The sequence below is a fragment of the Calidris pugnax genome, unplaced genomic scaffold (genome assembly GCF_001431845.1).
Source record: "Calidris pugnax isolate Ruff unplaced genomic scaffold, ASM143184v1 scaffold36, whole genome shotgun sequence".
Lineage (NCBI taxonomy): Eukaryota > Metazoa > Chordata > Aves > Charadriiformes > Scolopacidae > Calidris > Calidris pugnax.
The window spans coordinates 752,607-766,508 of NW_015090825.1; the positions used below are offsets into that span (position 1 = coordinate 752,607).

The following is a 13,902-nucleotide window of genomic DNA, read 5'->3' on the forward strand; positions in this document are numbered from 1 at the left end:
GTGCCTCACCACCCTCACAACAAAGAATTTCTTCTTGATATCTAATCTAAATCTCCCCTCTTCCCATTTAAAACCGTTCCCCCTTGTCCTGTCACTACCCTTCCTGACAGAGTCCCTCCCCAGCTCTCCTGTAGCTCCCTTCAGATATTGGAAGGCTGCTCTAAGGTCTCCCCGGAGCCTTCTCTTCTCCAGGCTGAACAACCCCAGCTCTCTCAGCCTGTCTTCATAGGAGAGGTGCTCCATCCCTCTGATCATCTTCATGGTCCTCCGCTGGACCCATTCCAACAGGTCCATGTCCTTTCTATGTTGAGGACTTCAGAGCTGGAAGATATACTATCTCTGGTATACATTGTGAAATTATGTTAGGATTTTCAAATCTTGCAATATTTTTGTTCTAAGTCTCAAATTCATTCCTCTGAGGCACACAGCTACTTTAAGCTAAGTCCCTTCAACCCTTCCAGATTCTCAGAATGCACCTGGGTGCCGACAAAGTCCTAACGACTTTTCATCAGCCACTGTGTGCACTGGGTGCTATCTCCTAGATACTGTTTTATAAAGAACTGCTTGGGTGCTCAGCCATCTGCCAGGTGGTTATATTTCAGCGCTGTTTGGGCAGAGGGACAGGAGGACCCTACAAAGGCAGAATTCTACAGAGGCAAAGGTCTAGCCTTGCTGCGTGGTGGAAGATGGAAGAGCAGAGAGGCAGGTGGATATAAGGACAGCTGCTAAGTGGAAAGCACCAGCATTTCTCTGAAGCTTCTCTCCCTGCCTGCCCCTGCAGGGCTGTGCGGGGTCATGGCAGGCCCACACTCACCGTGTTTGCTGTTAGGGTGTTGTTGTTTTTCAGGAGAACACTCTTGTCCACAGCTTGGATGGAGCACAGGGACCCCGGAGCTGCCTTGAGGTCCAGACTGACTTTTGACCCTGGGACCTCCTCCTTGTGTGAGAAGTCCAGTGCCACCTGTAAAAGAAGACAGAGTCAGGGGCTTATTGTTGGAGGGTGGGACCCTGTGACTCTTAGGTGTCCAGGCAGCAGAGGGAAAGACAGGGAATAAGGTAGTAACGGGGTCTGAGATGCTGAGACAGGCCCGTCTGGAAACCTATTGGGAAGGTTCCTGGGGCTGCAGTGTGTACAGCCCAGCCAGAATTCCCAAACCACCACACATCCACCACCTTCTGATCCAGAGCTACCACAGGGAGCTAAGCAGGCAGGCTTCTGCTTTGTGTTAGAGAGAGCATGGGGGAGACCGTGTTCCCAAATCAGTCACAGGGAATGGGAGGAGAAAACAGAGTTTGTGGAGGGGGAGCTGGTTTACTCCTTGGGAAAGGCTTGCCCGTCGGTGCCAGGGAGGGCAGGACTAGGAATTGAGGGAAGAAGGCGGGTTACCTGCTTTGTTTCCCAGCCAAAAATACTGGGCATCTGGTTTGGTATGTAGAATTTTTATTTAATGCCTGGTTTGGCATTTAACATTGGAATGGGCTGCCCAGGGAAGTGGTTGAGGCACCATCCCTGGAGGGATTTAAAAGACAGGTTGACATAGAGCTTAGTGACATGGTTTAGTGATGTTTTTATATCAAGAGTTAGGTTGATGGTTGGACTAGATGATCTTAAGGGTCCCTTCCAACCTAGACAATTCTATGATTCTATGTATCCAGCTTATACCACTTGGCTGGGGATAAAACAGGACCAGGAACCACAGCATCAATGATGCTGTCACACAAGGTGTTTCTACTCACCTTGTGTCTAAAGCACTTTTCTACTTCAAATTCTTCCACATCAGCCACCACCTCTCCATCCAAGAAGACTGAGTACAGTAGAAGCTTGATGTCAGGCAGGAAGTCATTGCCAATAGTCAGAGTCAATGAGAAGGAGCCCCGCAGATCTGCACAAGAGAGCAGCAAAGAAGTGGGGGAAAACATTCAGTTGAATCAGCTCAGTGGGGTAGGGCACACAATAAGAATCAAAAGAGAGAATTTAATGATTTCTATCTGTAGATAAGAACATGCCACACAAATACTGATAAAGATTAACAATAAACCCATGATACTGGCCACTTCTTTGGCTCAAAGTTGACAAAAATATTCCTCTTCCCTACTGCACCTTAGGTGAAGAGGCAAGGTACACAAATTTTGTATATACTCCAAAGATACAAGCTAGCAATAAGGTCATAAGCTTGGATATTAGATCAATTAGACAAGGCAGGAGAATGACAGTCAGCTAGAAGGACACTAAACTGATATGAGAGAGGATTGCGTTGGTCTAATGAGGTGGACCACAACTAAGAACTTCATTCAGTAGCTCCCACCTGTGGATAAGAATAACACTTGCAGAGATTGTCACTGGAGAGCGGTTGCACTTTCCTGGGATGTGTTACGAGGCATTTAACATCATACAATTCTACTCACTCTCTTGCTGGAGAATTGGCACCTGCTTCTCTCCACTGTAAAGGATCTTGCCTTTCGCTATCACCTGAAAATCAAAGAGAAGAGCCATTAAAGGGCATCAATTCTGAGGGCATGAGGAGAGTGGGGAAAGCACAAGAGAAGAGAGAATGACATCTGACAGATATTGCCACAGAAGTTCCTCTGGCAAGACGTGACCTAAAAGAGCACTGCAGCAGAGATGGAGATAGCGTAGCTGGGTAGGTGCTTGAGAGGTGTTGGTTGCCACAGAAGTTCCTCTGGCAAGATGTGACCTAAAGAGCACTGCAGCAGAGATGGAGATGGCGTAGCTGGGTAGGTGCTTGAGAGGTGTTGGTTAGGCAATGAGAAGATGGGTCTACTTGCAAAGCCAGAGTTACGTCTGAAGATAACAGCAGCTGCTCTTAAGCCTCAGTGAACTCTGATCTTCACATTACTGGGATACAGTGCTTTTTGACTGTATGAATAAGCCTAGTTCAGTAACCAAGACACTCATAACCTCTCAGCTAGGCTGCAGTCACACTCTTGCTTTGGATTCACTTTCTTGAAAGTGGACTTCATCAAAACATGATTACATACCTCTGGAGTGCATTAAGGCCCTGTGCAATTTCAAGCCTTTTCTTGTAAAGACACAGCCCAGAGGAGGTCAGCTGCTCCAGAAATTGCCTTCTAGTTCACAGACAGATTGCCCTAGGCACAGGGGGAAGTCTGGGGCATCCTTGCTGGGTAGAAACCAGGCTAGCCCTCCACTGCTACCCATGTGAACATAATAGAAAGCAAGGTGAATGGCAGGCACTTATCACCCAAGCTTAGGTCAAGGCACTCCTAACAAATTAAAGCCGACAGGGTCCAGGAACTGGGAAACAGGAGGATGTCTGGGCAGAACAGAACTCACAAATTGACTTCTACTGGCCTGGGAGTAGCTTACCCTTTCCTGTGAGTATCTATGTGCCATGTGAAAAGGGTAAGGTACTAGTAGGCATCACGTTGCATCAGTTGTTTTCTGTGCTCACCAAGTAGTAGAAATCAATGTGGTCTGCTTCAGAGCTGAGTTTATTTCGGTCAAGGATATAATCCACCTGCACTTCCTGCTCTTGGTCACAGGGCATCACATCGTTCCTGGCCTTTATCTCGAGGAAGCTGTTGCTCTCAGAGTAGAAGGCTTTCAGCCAGTGGAAGCTATCCTCGACTCCAGAGTGACTTTCAGAAGAATCCTTCTCATCGTCATTTTCAAGGTTGTAGGAACCCTTCAGAACACAGAAACAGGATCTGGCAATCAGTATCAAGTGACACGAAGGAGCTTGTACACCTGCTGCAAACACTTATTACCTGAGTTGATGGCAGACCACACATCTGTATGCTTAAAATATTCTTTTGTTTCAATGGCATTTCAAAGTCTCTTATGAGACTTTCTCTTACAAAGTTTTAGCAAAAATATATATCGAGTAGATTTGCCCACAATCTCATTTTTCCTCCCTTGTCTTTCCATATCCTACATCAGACTTTAACCCCAGCACAGCACCTCTGTTGTCAGTTTTTCAGTTTGCATTTCTGGTCAGACGCCCTGGAGCACAGCAGGGACCAAAACAGTTTTGCTATGGTGAAGCTCTACTTTTCTGCAGAGAATTTAGGGCTCCGTGGACAATAGCCTAGGAACAAGAACTTGAGCCTGTCTCCAGGCTCCCTGGGGTCAGAAATCTACCTCACAGATTACAGAACCTCTGATCACCAAATCCAGCCCAGCAGAAATTGAGGAACCTCACCCTGGATAGACTTAGGTCTCAGGGGAAAAAACATCTGGAGCAATGGTTCCAGTCTCTGAGAAACTGATGGCAATATGAGATTGTACCTCTTGGGCATGGATCCCACATCAGCTGCAGAAATGCAGGTGGTGGGAAGATGGGTGTACTGCCAGGCTGGTAACAATGAGGTCCAGGTATAGGATCAGAAGTTGTGAGGAAAAGAAGCCAAATCCTTCAGGGTCTGGTACTGAAAGGGAGGTCGAGAGCTGCCTGCCACACTGATCCTGGACAAGCTACGTGCTGCTTCAGGGCAAGGGCACCCACTAGAAGTAGTGTTCAACAGAGACAAGTGTCAACTGCCGGTTCTACTGAGCCACTTCTAACATGTCCCAGAGTGGGGAAAGGGGAGATTTCCTCCCTTTCAGATTCAGTGTTCAGATTAACAGATGTTTTTAATGGAGTCAAAGGAAGGTGAGGGGAGATACAAAAGATTAGGATCATGCTCCAGCTCAGGACAGCAGAGCACCTCCAGTTTCTCTGAGGAGATGGCACTGAGGAGTAATTAAAGATGCTTCTACAAATGAGATCAGGAGCCAAAGGACTGCGCTCCAAAACCTCATATTTCTTCCACTTGCTATGCCTTTCCTCAGTCTACCTTGACTTTATCCTCCTTTTCCTGTGGCTGATGCTCACCTTTAGAGAAACCAGGGTGCCGTTCCAGTTAGTGGTATCCAGAGAAAAGTGGACTTCCCCATTCTCATCTGTGAGGAATGACAGCTGTGTCTCCTCGTCATTGATGTCAACTGTCAGGTATACCTTTTCATTTCTGAGGGGAGACTGGTTACTGTGGCAGAACATCTGCAGGGAAAGGGGGAAGTTAATATTACATTGTGCCACACTCCAAGGCACTGCCCCTGCTTGATATTAATTGTCTATCGTTGGGTTTCCTCAGCCCTTCTAGCTTTCAGACAGGTTGGAAGGATCCAAATAAAAGTGTGATAAATACACAAAACCAACAATTGCAGCTGTTTTAGGACCAGAAATAAATGGTAGTGCAGCCAAAATGAGGCACCTATATTGGGGGGGGAAATGTGATTTCCTCAGATCCTGAGCTTTTCCTTGGACAATGCTGCAGGATCCCTGACAATCAGAAGCAATCTTGTCTCCAGCAACTTAAGTCTTGCCGTTCCTTGCCCTCCTTCGTGGTGGGGTTAGTACTGGCCCATGTGAAAGTGTTTCTATCCCTAATGGGACAGCAGTCCCAGCATTACCCAGGGGATGCGAGTCAGAAATGATTGCCAGTGAACCAATATACAAGGCTTTAGTGATTTCTGCCAAGTTGCCATGAGCATTTTTGTCTGAAGAGAATGTTATTTCCCTGCTGACGCCACCCCCATCCCATATGCCTTTTATTGCACAGACTAGACTCAAGAGCTACCCCTGGGGAAACCTGCAGAGACTGCAGCTGGCTCCAGAATTCCTATCCATGGAATATACTAGGATAGGATGGGGAGAAGAAATTGCTTCTACAGGAGACTTCACTCATAGTTGCTGGGTACCAGCAGAGCAACATTTTCTTCCCTAGAGATGCCTACAAAAGATTTGACCTATGATGCCTTCTCAGCGGAGAAGGGATCCGTGGTGTTACCTTCCCTGTGTATGGTATTCCACGTTTGTAAAATGAATGGAAGTTGATGAAGTCGATAGATTTCATTCTTGTCGCAATAGGAATTACAGCCATTTCCATAGTCTCTGCTCCTGGGTGGAGAGATGAGAAGTCTGTTAAACCCTAGCAGTGCCTTTAAGGAAGCAGAAGACAAGAAGATGCTTCAGCACTATCTACAACATCCACAACCTCTACATTTAGGAGAGAAAATACATTTGTCTTGGGTATGATTCCCTCAACCTCTCTGGGCCCCCTGCTTCATGACATGATGCATCATACCCTATAAGTATTTATCTCTCTTTATTGAAGATGAATTAGATGACTAGTTCTATACAAGTGCACTGTAGATGCCTAAAAGTGGCCTGAAGGCCACCCACCGTGTGACAGTTCAAGCAATGAACACTTCTAGTTGCCAGAGCTAGGGGCACTTTAATACTGATGCTGAAAACGTACCTCCTTATAGTCAGTATTGTGTCAGACTAAAAGGGAGCAAAATGGGATTCCTGACAGCAGGAGTGTGTATAGGAAGCCCTGTCTCAGGCTTAGGAAAAGAAAGGACAAGAGACTGTGTGTGGGTAGGGACTACCTGTCAGGATGGCACACTACAGTTAGCAAGGACTGCAAGGGCTTGTTGCAGACTTTTCCATGGCTAGCCTGGGCTTTGCAGCTGGCTGAGGAACACCTCGGTGCCCAGGCAATCACTAAAATGTTATATACATGCTAGTGGAGACGAAGGGTGGAGCGGATCAGGAATACGGTAATAATAGATGGAAGAGGTTACTAGACTAGAGACCATCATCATGACAGAAGACTTGGGAAACATCAGGTTCCTTTTTAAAAAGGAATTCAGCTGTCTCAGAAAGGCCAAAACCAAAGGAGTTGCCTGCAAGGGAGAGAGTGTTTCACATATTCTCCAGTACCTGTTCCATTTTCCACCATTTGTCCTTTCACAGCTATGTAGCTATCAGTTTCACTTAATTTCAGAGTCTTTGTCTTCACTGTAAAAGTAGCGCAGCCGTTCTTGTTTGTCTGGAGAAAGAGAGATATGAACAGAAAGAAAGAGCATGGTGGGGAGGAAGAGGAGCTTCATAGATGCTGGGCAGTCCTGATGCAGTCCTGAGTAACATGCTCTAGCTCTAGGCAATCCTGCTTCAGCAGGGGAGTTGGACTAGATGATCTCTATGGTCCCTTCCAACTCTAGAAATTCAGTGAAATTCAGTGAGTTTCATAGATGCTGGGCAATCCTAAAGAAGTATTTCCAAGTACTTGTGGAACAGATGGAAGCTCAAAAACCTATAACTGCAGAAACCCATCATGGATACCTTTGCCAGAGAAGAAAATCAACACGCTTGGATTAAACAGTCACTGAAAAATGACAGAAAAAAAAAGTTTCAGGCAAATCACATAGGGGTTAATTATGTCACAGACAAATTCAGGAGAGTGGATTAAGCCCAGATTCAGCAGCTGAAAGAGCACGGATGTCTTTTCCTGAGCTAAAGGTAACCTCCTCCCTCAATTATAATGCCCTGATGAATAAAGCCTGACAGTGTGGCTTTCCAGTCACGACCATCTCTGTGACATGGCCATGTCAAAGAAGGGCACCCAACCAGTTACAGATTGCAAGAGCTTTGCCAAGCATTAAGGCAGAGACCGGGTACAGCTAATCTGCCAGAGAGGTGGACAAAGTGTTTCTAGTTGAGCCTGTTAAGTTCTCCACAGGACCTTGCGGGGCCTTCTCCATGCAATGTGTGAAGGAGCTGGCATTCAGTTGGTGTTTTGCACAGCTAAAACTGTACAGCATTCCAGATGGAGATATTTTGCTCCTGGTTACGTTTTAAAAGATGCAGGGATCCAGCTGGATTTTTATATTCTGGCTTGTTTCTGGCTGGTCTGACATTTAGAAATATTTTCTTGTGACTTTCAGGCTGAAAGAGCTGCATCTGAATGCCACGAGAAAAAAACAAGCATGGAGCTTAACCAAAAATGTACAGAACGTGTAACCAGCGCTGGACTTAATCTCAGACAGGACATCAGCAAGCCTAAGATGATCCATTGACTGCATGGATACAGCAAGAAACAGGGCATTAAGCCACGGAGCATCTGATGCTCTGATAGACTGTTTATTGGTGGGAGGAGTGGCAGGATGGAATATATCATTGCATGCAGTATGATACAGACCCTTGGGAAAGGTCCCCAGGGATCATTACTTACACAGAGATTACACCTTCTCCTGAAACACTGGGTCAGGTATGGGCAGCTAGAGCAGTAACTCAAGCGATAGTCACAGGAAGAGGAATCAATGGTCTCATCAGGTCCCACAAGTGGGAAGACACCGCATTAAACAGGTTGGTGCACATCAGAGATGCATTGAGGCAGGTTAAGAGGACAAGCATACATTTCCAGCAGGTTATACTTTCCACTTTCCTATTTGTTCACCTACCCAGCCGTTTTGCTTCCTCATAGCAGTAGAATTTGCTGCATTGCCTTCCAAGAAGTGGGATACAGTGACAAAAGTAATGTCTGTTTTCCCTTGAACGGGCTTCCCATAGGTATACCTGTGTCAAAGGGGAGAAACATTCACCTGAAGACTGGCTGCTTCAGCAGACTTATTGATCCAGATCACCCTCCAACCCTCATCGAGGGGAAGTGGAACATGGGGGAGCTTAGAGCTTTGTACCTTGTTTGCTCAGCAACTTCAGCTTGTCTCTTAAGATCAGTTTGCATCCCTCTCCACCCACTATTCCCAACATCCTTAGTGTCCTTCAGCCTCAGAGTAAATGACCAGATGTGAGAAGGAGCCTGTTCCAGAGAGTGAACTGACTCCCCCAACCACAAGGTAATGGAAGAACATCATACTGGAACACCACTTCTCAGCTATGGGCAATCTGGAGGTGACTGTGGAGTTGAAAGCCAGAAATCACAATGGTATCATGTACTCACTTGCCACAGACCTTCACCTGAAATTCCTTATCTGCTGTATCAATAAACGGAGGGTGCTCAATATTTATTTCAAATTTTTTCAGCACTGCATAGAAGAAAGGAAGACAAAGATGGAGGAAAAAAAAGCAGAGTATGGACATTGACTGTAAACTCTGTTATAGCTGCAGTCCAGACAGGGGTAAAGACAGTAATATCCCCAGTTATTCATCACCATGCTGCAACAGGGTTCAGCCACACCACCCTCTCTTTGCTGCTACAATTGCACATAGGACTGCTTTCTACTCCAGCTCAGTCAAACGTAAACATTTTAAACACTACATGGTCCTGTCCTTACCTAAATCACTGCAACTGAGTGGGACTGAAACATGGTGCTGCTACCTTTTATAGCAACTGACTGGAGTGGACAGTAAACCTACCTTAGAAGAGGGTGACGATGAGCAGCAGAATGTGCTCCTCACAGGGCCCAGAAGCAGCTAGAAGGAGATATCAGAGCACAGCCTCTTCTTTTTACCCTATGCAGCGGCAGAACCTCCATCCCAGCATGTGCACAGACCCATCTGTCCCTGTCCCCAGTCTGCTGTTCTCCCAGGGCAAAAGGTCTGATGAACATGGCCTCATCGCCTGGCTCTCTTCTCCAGCTACCTACACCGCTTTTCCCTCACCTCTGTTACCCAAGTCTCACCATATTCCTCAACACGGAAGGTTTTCTCAGCCATGCCTTGCTCCACTGAGATGGTATACTCTCCAAGAAGTGCTTCAGAGGCCAGGGGGAAGGATAGATCCACAATGCCATGTCTTGACTTTACGTTCACCCACTCAGCAATACGGTTATATTCAGGATCCTATTTGGGAAAGGACATGCAGAGCCACCAAGTCACACAGGGAGCATGGGTATCCAGCAGGTCCAGCCCATACTCAGGCAAAAGAAGCCACTACAAGGGCTTGTTCTTGCCCCAGTAGAGTGCAGATCACCAAGATCTGCAGACGCCAGATCACCAAGAGAGATTCCTTCTCCTCCTTCCAGGACCTTCTTAATGAACTTTTGAATTGCAAAGGCTGCCAAGAACAGTAAAGCTGCTGGGAAGTGGCATAACACCGTAACACCACGGGAAGGAGAAGCAGCTGTGCTGCAGCTACTGAGCTCTTAGGCTTGTGCTCTCTGCATATAAAGTGTTGGCCAAAGGTTCATTATTGCCTTGCCTCTAGCTCAGCTATGTTCTGATTTAAATGAAGAACCCAGGCTGACCCAGTGGACTTCAGCTGAACCTGAACCACAGCCATAAACTTAGGAAGTTACATTTTTTGGCACAGCTCTGTTCAGGAGTGAAAGGGCACAGTAGAAGAGACAGACATCTCCCACTGGTCAGTTCTTTGTCACTTACCTGCAGCCATATCTGGGAATACTGTAAAAAAAAAAAAAGAAGAAACATGAGCTCAGTTTTGTACAGAGCAAAACAGCATCCATGTGAACCCATGTTAATAACACTGCCTGGCATGGGACTCTGGCCAGAAAGTTCTGCCCCATCCAGTCCCCACCCTAGGTCTCCTCCTCCCTCTATGCTACCTTACACCACAGTCTTTATCCAAGGGACCGGTGGATGAGTGGTTGACCTTCAAATGTCATTTGTTCTTATGGTTTAACAGGCATGAAGAGAGATTTCTCTTTCATGAGCCTCTCAATGTGTCTCCTGCTGAGGCTTCTTCTTCTAGAAAAGCACAGGGTGATACTCACCTCATTTTTAATGACCTTAAGGTCCTCATCAAGGTTCACAATTCGAAATTTCACTAGAGATATAAAGAAAAGGACAGTAAAGCATTTTGGCTGCAACGTGTTCTTGCACAAATCTGCTTTTCCTTTTCTGTGCCCCAGTACTCATGTCTATCTGTTTACCTCAGAGGTATTTCTCCAGACAGCCCTCCCCAGCACCTCCCACCCCAGAGGACTTTGTCTGGGAGGTTCATATGCAGCTGCAGGCTGTAGAAACTCACTGCCTTACCTGGAAAGATTACAATGGTGTCTTAAACATTGGGGTTGGTTTGTCTGCAGCCTCTTCATTTTATGAAGACTGTGAAGTAACTCTTTGTATTTCTACAGCTGGGAACTGTCACTCTAGGCTTTTCTCAAATCTTAACAACAGTCTTAAAAAAAAAAATCCCAAGAGATTGTCCAGTGTCTTGGAGAGTTTGGCTTTCCTTTCAGGTGTCACTAGAGGTACTTCACCAAAACACCACCACAGGAGCAGCGGGCTGGGCATTTGGTGCAGCATAACTCGGAAGGGAACACCCTGACTCATGCTGTTTCTGGAAACATCTAACACTAGAGATCTGCTTTCTTCCCTTTCCAACAAGCTTAACTTGCTGCACTCAGTGAAATCTTCCCTCTAGATGTGGCTGCTACCTTGACCCTTCCCTCCCCATTTCCAGATGCTGCCTTCTTGCCTTACCTGTTTCTCCAGGTTTGTATAAGACTTTGTCTGTCTCTACCAGAATTACATTTTTCTGGGGCTCAACCAGAACCTTCTTGCGACCCTCAAGGAGCACATTGTCCCCACTGTGGATCAGGACGTGCAGAAAAGACACTTTCTCTGGCTGTCAGTTTAAAAAACAAAGCAAAACAAACAAAACAAAACAAAACAAAAATACTGCCAAAGACTGCAAGTAGCTTGAAGGAGAAACAGAGGCACCTCTCCTACCAAAAGCTCCAACTTCCTTCTCCTCCTTTCCCCTCCTTCCTATTAGTTCTCTCCTTTCCCTGGTCATAGTCTCCTCTGTCCTCCCTGGTTTCCTCATACTCTTTTCTCTGCCTTTCTCCTTGTCATGTTTGCCTCTTTCTGCATTTATTTCCCCCCTTTACCATCTTTCCCACCCTGCATCTCCAACATTAACATGGCCCAGACACAGGAGAGGCTGAAGCCCTCTAGTTTGTAAGAGGAGAGGCAGCCAAGAGAGGTGTTCTTACGTGTGACGTGGAATCATCTTTGTTCCCAGGGATGGACTCTGGCACCTAGGTTGATTGATACAAGGAAATGGAAAACAAATTCATCAGAGACCTTGCATCTTATCCCAGATGTGAGACATCATCTCACTGTTAAAAATTCCCCAAACTTGGTAGTCCAAATTCCACTGTATCACTCTTTCTCTAACCCGCTCGTTGTTATAAGGAGCAGAAGCAGTCACTGCCTGTCTCTTGTTCATGAACCTAAGAGTGAACCAACTGATATGTCATTCTCCCATTTCATGTAAATGTGAGATTTTTATGAAACCAGGAAAAAACACAGGAAAGTCAGATCTGGAACTGACCAAGACAGTAACGGGAGATGATATCAGGCAAAACCAGGATATCTCAGTATCAGAAAGACCAAGCTCACCAGGAGAAAGGTTCTTTTTGCTAACAGCAGACTACCCTGGTTTTGCAGAGCCAGGACTTGCTCTCTCCTAAGGGCTGACACCGAACACTTAGTTAATCATTGTCTTGTTGATGCAAGAACCAGAAGTGACTACAGCCCCTCCTTGAGTTCTGCTGAATCTGCAGGACAATCAGGGCACAGGCACAGCAACTTTGCACGGTGCTGAGGAAGACAGGGGCAGTTTGTAGAGCTTTAGCACCAAACACATCTCCATGGCCCTCCAGAAACGTAACTGAAGGTCCTGTAGTTGTGCTCCAGCATCAACATGTCTGCTTAAGCTAACTAGAGCAGCAAAGTTGCAATGATAGGAACTCAAGCCACCCTAGAAACATCTAGACTGCCGAGGTAAAATTCAGTGCATGGTGGATTCAGCACCATCACCACCCATCACAGCTAAATTAAAGCAAGCTCAATGCCTGTGCAGGCTGAAACTACATCTTGCAATACAGATGCAGCTTTAGAGCAGAATGGTCCTCTGGGACATGGAGGTGCAGGCTTCTGAGGAAGCTGGGATGAAAAGGATGTATTTCCACTGCATTGACTTGCACTGTGATAGACAAGCATTTTTAGGGGCTAAACACTGAGTAAATGGAAAGTCAGTGTTTTACATCAGGCTTTGAGTAGTATGAAATGGGCTGGTACAGATCAAAAGAACAGTTTTTTTTATCTACACAGGAAGGATTCCCTACTTTGCTAGGGTCCAGGACACTGCTGTATTTTGCCTGGCACTGGTAAGGAAAGACCCTTAACCTGCTTGCAACCCATGGCAAGGCAAAGCAGAGTCTACTAGAGAAGTGGTGGCTTCTCTCTGAAGTGAAGGTGAGAGAAGCCACTGCCAAATCAGCAGCCATAGCTACACTCACCTGGAAGGTGATGCACTGAAAAGTGCCTGGCTTCTCCACATCCTGCTCCACCAGTGTGTAATTCTGGGTTTTAGCCTCCAAAGTGACCGCCAGGTGGACAGCCTCAGTCAGGGAGCTGAAGTGAACACAGAGCTTCTCCTCTTGGGAATGGTGAATGACAGCAGGGAACACCACCATATAATGGCTAGAAGAGAGCAGATGTTCACAAACAAATTCAGAGGCTGAGGTGGACAGGCCAGAATCCAGCTTCTTTCATGAAGAGGTAGACCAGGGGTCAGAAATGCCTGGAGGCCTGCAGTGGAGGAACTACAGCGCAGCTCCCTCACCATACCAGACAGAAGCAACATGCCCAGCGTGGAACTAGAGAGCTCCTGATATCTGTCTGTCACCACCTTGCCACCAGCTGGGGCACAGCTGCCTGGTGCACACTAATTGCAAGTATGCAAAGCAAGACTGTGTGAGGAATGAAGCCAAAGACTCATAAGGCTTCGGTCCTCGTGAGTTCACCCCCACCGGTAGAGTGTGAACGGAGGTGAAAACTGGAGGCTGCTGTAGCTGTGTGGTGTGTTGCACCAGCAAACACCAGGGGCTTCACCTGCAGTGCTGCTCCACACCAGGAGCTGCTTCTGCTCGGCCTCCCTGAGCACCAGGCCCCCACCGTTCAGATCTGGGATGCCAAACACTGCAGCACCACCCTTCAATGACAGTCCCTTCCACCGAGCCTCCCCCCCAACTCCCCCCAAATCAAAAGGAGATAATCTCACGGTTCCAGGCTTGCTGTAGCTGTGACTGGGAATAGGGTCAGGGCTAAAAGGAGCACTGGTGCTCCCATTGCTTGGTCTGGGACAGGCAGCTGACAAGAT

The 13,902-nt window shown here is 46.8% G+C and overlaps 1 protein-coding gene across 1 annotated transcript in view; it reads right to left on the reverse strand.

The window, feature by feature from the left end:
• The window catches only part of LOC106886865 (alpha-2-macroglobulin-like protein 1), a 33,566-nt gene extending 19,664 nt beyond the window's left edge, over nt 1-13,902 (reverse strand). The window contains exons 1-16 of the mRNA XM_014940122.1: nt 13,804-13,902; nt 13,040-13,223; nt 11,729-11,773; nt 11,214-11,358; nt 10,502-10,554; nt 10,152-10,172; nt 9,452-9,611; nt 8,770-8,854; nt 8,270-8,384; nt 6,750-6,858; nt 5,812-5,921; nt 4,857-5,021; nt 3,435-3,668; nt 2,407-2,470; nt 1,738-1,883; nt 815-961 (exon numbers count right to left, since the gene is read on the reverse strand). Of these exons, the coding sequence (XP_014795608.1) occupies nt 815-961; nt 1,738-1,883; nt 2,407-2,470; nt 3,435-3,668; nt 4,857-5,021; nt 5,812-5,921; nt 6,750-6,858; nt 8,270-8,384; nt 8,770-8,854; nt 9,452-9,611; nt 10,152-10,172; nt 10,502-10,554; nt 11,214-11,358; nt 11,729-11,773; nt 13,040-13,223; nt 13,804-13,871 (1,851 nt within the window). The 5' untranslated portion in view covers nt 13,872-13,902. The remainder of the gene's footprint in view (nt 1-814; nt 962-1,737; nt 1,884-2,406; nt 2,471-3,434; nt 3,669-4,856; nt 5,022-5,811; nt 5,922-6,749; nt 6,859-8,269; nt 8,385-8,769; nt 8,855-9,451; nt 9,612-10,151; nt 10,173-10,501; nt 10,555-11,213; nt 11,359-11,728; nt 11,774-13,039; nt 13,224-13,803) is intronic.